The sequence below is a fragment of the Lepidochelys olivacea genome (assembly GCF_965140295.1).
Source record: "Lepidochelys olivacea isolate rLepOli2 genome assembly, chromosome: 6".
NCBI lineage: Eukaryota > Metazoa > Chordata > Testudines > Cheloniidae > Lepidochelys > Lepidochelys olivacea.
This window is the reverse complement of record NC_140416.1, coordinates 53,174,055-53,182,975: the sequence shown is the minus strand read 5'-3', so window position 1 is coordinate 53,182,975 and position 8,921 is coordinate 53,174,055. Positions and strand designations below refer to the sequence as shown.

Genomic DNA, 8,921 nt, shown 5'->3' with positions numbered 1-8,921 from the left:
CAGTAGCTGGGAGTGACTCCCACCCATAGTGGCTGGGGAGCGGCAGGGGACCTCTGGGGAGCTGCGAGGGTTCCCCTGCTGGCAGAGGCAGATGAGGAGCTGCTGGGGGTCTACCGCACCCGCAGGGACTGGGGAGCTCTGGGAAATTCCCTGCAGAGGCTGGGGAGCTGCGCAGGATTCCCCACCACTCTGGGCCGCAGGGGTACTCTACAGCTCTCGGCCACCACAGGCGGTGGGGTACCCTACAGCTCCTAGCTGCTGCCGGCTGAAGTCACGGTCTGTGGAAGTCACGAAATCCGTGCCTTCTGCAACCTCCATGACCAAATCATAGCCTTAATTATAAGTGTGCCAAGATCCTCTGAGTTGAAGTGCCATGTAAATGCAAAGCATTATTTATACACACACCTACATGGTTTCATGTAAACCAGTATGACAGGATTATTTTCTGTTACTTGTCTTTGCTATAAAAACCCATTCACATTTTGCCAGGGTAGTGGGGTGGTGGTAAAAAAGCACTGACCACTGGTAACGGATGAACTCTCATATCTTTAATTTTATGCAAGCATTTTCATCTCTCTCAAAAGGGACAGGTCACTATTGTTTTTTAAAATCGAACAAAACAAAGTCTATGAATTCACAAAATCAAATAGCATCTTATATCTGAAAATACGACAGTATCAGCCACATGTTACAGGAAACTTGTGACTGTCACAGTTCTCCATGACGACAGCTCCGTTCCCCTCTCCCCATCAGGTGTTTGACAATAACTGTGAATCCAATTCTTGCTCCAAACCAGCACCAGGTCTGAGGCTTTAGATCAGCTGTGATGTTATATCCAGTAATAGCCAAGAGAGTTGTCTTCATTCACCTTTGCATTCCCTCAGGGTCTGGATAAATGGTCCTAAATGTCAAGTTTATCCGTGGTTCCCTGGCATGATATTCCTTAGGTACCCGATGCTATAAACATTATGAACAAAAAGAATATGGATTTTCATAATTAAAAACACATTTAATATTCAAACACAAAATATTTTGTATCCTCATTTTACAGGATGGTCCATTACTCACTTTTTAAAATAGTTTGATAAGACATAAAACCCATGTCCTGACTGCTCAGAGCCGTTAAGAAACCCACAGCATTTTCTGTAACAGTAGAGTTGTTAGGCCAAATTACAACTTTATTATGTTCTGTCTTCCTAAATTGCCTATGCACTTTCAGACGCATACTGTGTTAGTCACTGCCTTTCCTAAATGCAGGAACATTACATAGGAGTTTAAATGGTGGGTGGAGTGATCACTATCTATCACTTGGAGTCTGGTGGCACCTTAAAGACTAACAGATTTATTTAGGCATAAGATTTCATAGGTAAAAAACCCACTTCTTCAGATGCATGGAGTGAAAATTACAGATGCAGGCATAAATATACTGGCACATGAAGAGAAGGGAGTTACCTTACAAGTGGAGAACCAGTGTTGACAAGGCCAATTCAGTCAGGGTTGATGTGGTACACTCCCAATAATTGATAAGGAGGTGTCAATACCAAGAAAGGGAAAATTGCTTTTATAGTGACCCAGTTCCTAGTCAAGCCCAAATGAATGAATGGTGTTAAGTTTGCAAATGAATTGTAGCTCTGCAGTTTCTCTTTGAAGTCTGTTTTTGAAGTTTTTTTGTTGCAGGATGGCTACTTTTAAATCTGTTATTGAATGTCCAGGCAGATTGAAGTGTTCTCCTACTGGCTTTTGTATGTTACCATTCCTGATGTCTGATTTGTGTCCATTTATTCTTTTGCGTAGAGACTGTCCGGTTTGGCCAATGTACATGGCAGAGGGGCACTGCTGGCACGTGATGGCATATATCACATTAGTAGATGTGCAGGTGAAAGTTTATGCCCAAATAAATCTGTTAGTCTTTAAGGTGCCACTGGACTCCTTGTTGTTTTTGTGGATACAGACTAACATGGCTGCCCCTCTGATATATATATATATATATATTTTTGATCTTGTAGAGATGTTCAGCTTAAGCCATTAATTTGTGGGATACATTGAGATTCTTGGATGGAAAGCACTGTTAATATGTAGTGAAGCGTCATGTCACTGCATAACACACATCTCCCAATAGCTTTCCCAGTAACTCATGTCCTCACTGGTGTAGTTTGTGGAAATCCAGAAAACTATACGACAATGGGAAAAAGCTTGTTCATGTTGCCCAAGTATTCTCACCTGCCAGTCTTCCTGGGTAGCTCCCTCCATCATCAGTAAAGTTCCATGAGGCAATGGGATCCGCACTTGTTCCACATATGTATAGTCCCCATTCTCTTCCTAGAAAGAAGAAATAAAAATACAGAAGTGTGTGCAGAAGAGGGAAACACTGCATTAGGGGACTCCACATCAGAGCTTAAAACAAGAAAGGGGTTCCTCAACAAATTACCAATTAAGACTTGGTTCTGATATTGTTCTCATTGTATAATGAAGAGCAGGGTATACCACTCCCTTTGTTACTGCCAGGCAGCAGCTATATTTCACCAAGGTTCATAAATTTTAAGGCCAGAAGGAAAAAATGGTTACTCACCCTTTTTGTAACTGTTGTTCTTCAAGATGTGTTGCTCAGATCTATTCCAGTTAGGTGTGCGCGCGCACCATGTGCATGGCTGTCGGAAACCTTTCCCTAGTAGCTACCAGTCAGGCTGGCTGTGGAGCCCCCTAGAGTGGCGCCGATATGGTGCTCTATATACAACCCTGTCGGCCCAACCCCCCTTCAGTTCCCTCTTGCCGGCAACTCCAACAGAGGGGAAGGCGGGAGGGAGTGGAATAGACATAGGCAACACATCTCGAAGAACAACAGTTACAGAAAGGGTGAGTAACCATTTTTTCTTCTTCGAGTGCTTGCAGTTAGGTGACTTCCAAGCCTTACCTCGGAGGTGGGGTTGGAGTCAAGGCATTGCAGACTGAAGTATCGCTCTGCCGAAGGCTGCATCATCCCGAGATTGGTGGACGATGGCATAGTGCAACATGAAAGTATGCACTGAAGACCACATGGCAGCCTTGCAGATTTCCTGAAGAGGTACGTGGGCCAGGAAGGCTGTTGACAAGGCCTGTGCCCTTGTGGAGTGAGCCGTGACGGCAGGCGAAAGAACCTTCACCAAGTTATAACAAGCACGGATACACACCGTAATCCAGGAGGAGATCCGGTGGGAAGAGACTGGCAAACCTCTCATCCACTCTGCCAAGGCAACAAACAACGAGGTTGTCTTGCGGAACGGCTTCATGCAGTCAATATAGAAAGCGTGCGCCCTCCTGATGTCCAGCGAATGCAGCTGCTGTTCACGGGGCTGGCATGCGGTTTTGGGTAGAAAATTGGCAGAAAAATGTCCTAGCTAATATGGAAGTGGGACACCATTTTAGGAAGGAAGGCCGAGTGAGGCCTAAGTTGTACCTTGTCTTTATGAAAGATAGCGTGCAGAAGCTCAGATGTGAGGGCCCGCAGTTCAGACACATGTCATGCCGAGGTGATAGCCACTAGAAAAACATCCTTCCAAGAGAGGTAGAGGAGCGAACAGGAAGCCAGAGGCTCAAAGAGAGGACCCATGAGACGGGAAAGGACTAGGTTGAGGTCCCAGGCCACAAAACTTTTTCACTAAGAGGGTGGTGAAACACTGGAATGCGTTACCTAGGGAGGTGGTAGAATCTCCTTCCTTAGAGGTTTTTAAGGTCAGGCTTGACAAACCCCTGGCTGGGATGATTTAACTGGGAATTGGTCCTGCTTCGAGCAGGGGGTTGGACTAGATGACCTTCTGGGGTCCCTTCCAACCCTGATATTCTATGATTCTATGATTCAGCGGGGGATTAATCTTCTCCAAGCCTTTTAGGAAAAGTCCCACGATGGGGTGCGCAAACACCAAGCTGCCGGAAACACCAAGATGGCCGCAAGGTGGACCTTGAGAGAACCGAATGCCAGACCTGGTCCTTCAAGTACAGGAGATAATCCAGAATACAAGGGATTGAAGCCTGGAGTGGGAGCACCTGCCTTTGAGCACACCAAATAGAGAACCTTTTCCATTTCGCTCTGTATGTGGCCCTGGTAGATGGCTTGCGGCTCTCCAGAAGCACCTGCCTCACCAGGTCCGAACAGATGAGCTCTGCCTGGTTCAACCACGGATCCCCAGGCCATGAGGTGGAACGACTGAAGGTCTGGGTGAAAGAGACGACCATGATTCTGCAAGATGAAGTCGGGAGTGAGAGGTAGACATACCGGTGACTGGACCGACAGGCCCATGAGGGTGGCGTACCAGCACTGGTGAGGCCAAGCTGGGCCACCAGTATGACATCTGCTTTGTCCCTGTGGACCTTGAAAAGCACTTTGTGGAGGAGTGGAAATGGCGGGAAAGCATACAGCAGTTGACTGCACCATGGAATCATGAATGCATCTGCGATAGAGCCTGGGCTGTGGCCCCTGAAGGAGCAGAACGTTGGACACTTTCTGTTGGCCTGCGTGGCGAACAGGTCGATTTGGGGAAACCCCCAGCTGCGGAAGATGGAGTGGATGATGTCCGGATGAATCGACCACGCGTGCATGAGGAACTGTCTGCTCAAGCTGTCCGCCAGCATGTTCTGAACACCTGGCAGGTATGAGGCCTGGAGAAGGATGGAGTAGGCTAGACAGAATTCCCACAGTAGGAGGGCTACCCGATAGAGCAGAGACATAAAACATGGCCGTTGTATTGTCTGTCAGTACCGCTACACAGTGGCCCTGCAAGCAAGACAGCAACGCTTGGCACGTAAGGCGGTTCACCCTGAGTGTCTCTGACCATTTGCAACTGCGATTCCACCTGCTGGCGAGAGCGGCCTCGAAGAAGCCAGTCGTCCAGGTAAGGATAGACATACAGATGATAGCAGCGAAGAAAGGTTGCCACAACCGCCATGCATTTGGTGAAGACGCGAGGGGCTGTGCACAGTCCGAACGGGAGGGCCGTGAACTGATAATGCACCTTGTTCACCACAGAAGCAGAGGAACTGTCTGTGGGACTGGGTTACAGATATGTGGAAATAGGCATCCTACATATCGAGGGCGGTATACCAGTCTCCCGGATCCAAGTAAGGGATGATTGTGCTCAGGGAGACCATGCAGAACTTCAAGCTGACGATGAACTTGTTGAATTCCCTCAGGTCCAGAATGGGCCTTAGGTCCCCCTTTGCCTTGGGGACGAGAAAGTAACAGGAGTAGAAACACTTGCCTTTGAGCTCCTGGGGAACCTCCTCCACTGCTCCTAGAGTGAGGCGGGTCTGAACCTCCTGGATGAGAAGTTGCCCATGAGAGGGGTCCCTGAAGAGGGACGGGCAAGGGGGATGGGAGGGTGGGAAGGAGCAGAAATGGATAGAATATCCTGCCTCTACCGTGTGAAGAACCCACCGATCAGACGTAATAAGGGACCATGCATAGTAGAAGCGGGACAGACTGCTCAGGAAGGGAGGATAACTGGCCTGATTGCGGACTGGTAATCTGTCCTTGTGTGCACCTAAAAAAGTGCTTAGGGCCCGGAGGGGGCTTGGATTGTCCCTGGCCCTGCACAGGAGGAGGGCGCGATGGCCTACGCTGACTATCTCTGTTTCTCCTGCGGGAGAAGTCCTGTCTGAGCCTAGTGGGAAAAGACCGCTGCTGGGTGGTCTGCGGTTTGAAAGGCTTCCTTTGGGTCACCGGAGTATGCATGCCAAGGGACTTAATCATGTTGCAGGGTCCAGAATTGCCATTGGGGCTGCCAGTGGGGTGCTGAAGCGTCCTAAGACTTCCCAGCCCTGATTTGGGGGCTTCCGATGCCCGATCTGAAGGAGGGCGACCTTGAGCAGGACGGCCAAGGGGGAGCGGTGCGAGACTGCACCAGGGAGGCCTCCTCCTCCTCCAACGGATGGGAGAGGTGCCGTGAAGGATAGCAAGGTTCAGATGGTGACCGGTGGAGTGATGCAAGCCGGAGCCGCCGTTGGGAAAGACAGCGAGATGTGGAGCAGTGCCAGGAGGTTGAGCGGTGCTGCGATGTGGAGCTTTGCCTTGGCGTGGAGCAGTGCCGTGATGGGGACCGGTGCTGAGGCGGAGACCGGTGCTGTGAGGTGGAACGGTGCCAGGATGGGGTGCGGTGTTGCGACGTAGAGTGGTATCGCTGTATAGAGTGGTGCCGGTCCATCGAGCAATGATTGGAAAATGCAGTCTGAGGTCGATGCTGCCAGCGGTGCCGTGAGGTCACAGAGTGGGACCTGGACCTCGAGCGGGACCACGACCTATAAGCCAATGACTACCTCAAGCGGGGTCGAGACTGCGAGATCAGTGCCGCGAGTCAGACCGGTGTGGGGCATAAGTGTGATGCCAGGACTCAGAGCGACGCAGAGATCCTGGTTGGGGGCGGGGGTGGGGGGCGTGGCAGGCAGCCCAAACATAGCCTGTTTGGATGGTACCGGACCTTGAAGTAGTGGAGGTCTTGAGACTGGAGACTTGGGCACCGTCATCTCAATGAGACCCCTAGTAGCCTCAAAAGTGTCCGGCGTAGAAGGCAACATGACCTCCCCTACCTGCAGCCGTGAGGAGTCCAGGAGCGTGGGGCTTCCTGGGGAAGACGGGGGCCCACGAGGGTTGAGCTTGACTCGAGGGTCTGCCGGCCGTAGGCCCATGCTCCACATTGTCCCCTGCCGGGGGTGCAGTGTCCGTGACAGGCCGTTGGGGAGACTTCACCTTAATCTGTTTTTTGTGGGCAGCTGGTGAGTGGGAGTGGTGCTGAGGGGACAGCTTCTGGGGCCCGGAAGACCACTGGCCCCTGGGCAAGTGTGCCGAGTCCTTTTTCCGCGCCACGGACGGCACCGCCGAAGGAGTGCTCCGCACCAACGCGCTTGGAGCTGGGTCCTGCTGCAGACGGAGGGCAGACTCCACGAGGAGTTGTTTCCATCGAATATTCGTCTCTTTTCTGGTGCGAGGCTTGAAGGCCTTGCAGATCTTGCACTTGTCCGACTTATGGGCTTCTCCCAGGCAGGAGTCATGAGGGTCGCCCGTGGGCATAGACTTGGTGCAGGAGCTACCGGGTTTGAAGCCCTGGGAAGGCATGCCCCGGAGCCCCGCAGGGCACTCGTTGGAGGGGAAATCCTCCCAACTGCTAAAGACTACAATTAACAACTAAGAGAACTATTAATTAACACTGGGTAACTATATACAAAGATAAGCAGAAAAGGTAGGATTAGTGGAACACTTGCGAGCAAGAGACCACTGTTCCAACAACAATCACTGGCAGTAAGAAGGAACTGAAGGGGGGGGGTCAGGCCGGCAGGGTCGTATATAGAGCGCCATACAAGCGCCGCTCCAGGGGGCTTTACAGCCAGTCCGACAGGTAGCTGCTAGGGAAAAGTTTCCGACAGCCATGCATGGGGCGCACGCACATACATCTAAATGGAACTGATATGAGCAAGCACTCGAAGAACTATTATGATTAGTCAGTCTGACCTCATCCATAACACCTAGAATTTCACCAAGTGATTCCTGCATCAAGCTCGTCACTTCCAGCTGAGCTAGACTACAGCATATATTTTAGATAGCCATTCGGCCTTGCTTTAAAGGCTTTTAGACCACATCCCTAGAGTAAGTTGTTCCAATGGTTAATTAGCCCCTCTAAAAAAAAATCATGCCTTAATTTCTAATCTAAATTTGTCTAGCTTCAGCTTCCATCCATTATATATTTTATTCCGCTTTTGTCCATCTGTTAGATTAAGGAGCTCTCTACTATGCAAAATCTCCCCATGTAGGTACTTGTAGACCATGATCATGTCGCCTCTTAAATGTCATTTTGTTAAGATAAATAGATTAAGTTTCTTTATTCAACTTGTGAGGCAGGTTTCCAGATCTCATATCATGCTTGTAACTCTTTTCACAATCCTTTTCAATTTATCAACATTCTTTTAAAAGAGTGATCATCAGAATTGGACACACTATTCTAGCACTGGTCTCACAAATGCCATATACAATAGTAACAACACCTTTTTCCTTCTACTCATTCATCCCCTGCCTGTACATCCAAAGATTTCATTTGCTTTCTTTGTCACAACATTGCACTGCTCATTTACATTCATTTGGTTACCCACTATGAGCCAGAAAGTCCTGTCTGAGTTGTTGCTTTCCAAAATACAGTCCTACATTCTTGGTTCCTCAATGCAGGACCTGTGTTTATCTGTATTAAGAGGCATATGTGACCTGGTGCACCTGGGGTAGCCCTCACTAGAAATGCCAAGGTCAGGGCAGGCCGCAAAAACGTGTGCAGATACCCACCAGTCTTGGGAGTAACAATGAAGTTACACTCCCCGACCAGTCACAAACTGTGCTTCTGATCCACACTGGTAATCAAGCAGCAAATAAATAAATAAATAAAATAAATTACACAGCCCCCTTCTTGCATTCCAGTTCTCTGGCTCCCAGTCAGCACATAGGTCCAGTACAGTGAGAAGTTACCATACAAAATGTTCTTCTGACCCCAAAGGACCAGCCATATTGCCAGATCAGTTTTGCGTAAGATCCAACTTAATAATATCACGTTGCCAGCCAATCCTTCAGTGTCTAAAACTAAAGGTTTATTATAAACTAAAAGGAAAGAACAAGAAGAGAGATGTTAAATGGTAAAACAGACACAAACATACAAAAGATTCAAAGTCCATGTATCAGGTTCTTAGCAGTATTGGTCAGTTTGCTGGCTTGAAAGTCCCTCTAGAATACATTCACAACTTGGATGGGTCATTCAGTCCTTTGTTCAGAGATTCGGTTTGTAGCAAAGTTACTCCAGAGATAAGAAGCAGGATTGAAGACAAAATGGAAATGATGCAGCTGTCCTTTATATTCCTCTTTCCATGTGGCTTATACTTCATGTGTTCCAAACACAAGTTTCACAGCACATGGGCATGGA

At 48.9% G+C, this 8,921-nt stretch overlaps 1 protein-coding gene across 6 annotated transcripts in view; it reads right to left on the bottom strand.

The window, feature by feature from the left end:
• Positions 1-526: 526 nt before the first annotated feature.
• The window catches only part of ALKBH3 (alkB homolog 3, alpha-ketoglutarate dependent dioxygenase), a 56,507-nt gene continuing 48,112 nt past the window's right edge, over positions 527-8,921 (bottom strand). For all 6 annotated transcript variants that reach the window (XM_084630261.1, XM_084630260.1, XM_084630259.1 and 3 more), the window contains 2 exons: positions 2,221-2,319; positions 527-957 (listed from right to left, as the gene is read on the bottom strand). In XM_084630261.1, the coding sequence (XP_084486387.1) occupies positions 865-957; positions 2,221-2,319 (192 nt within the window). In that variant the 3' untranslated portion in view covers positions 527-864. The remainder of the gene's footprint in view (positions 958-2,220; positions 2,320-8,921) is intronic.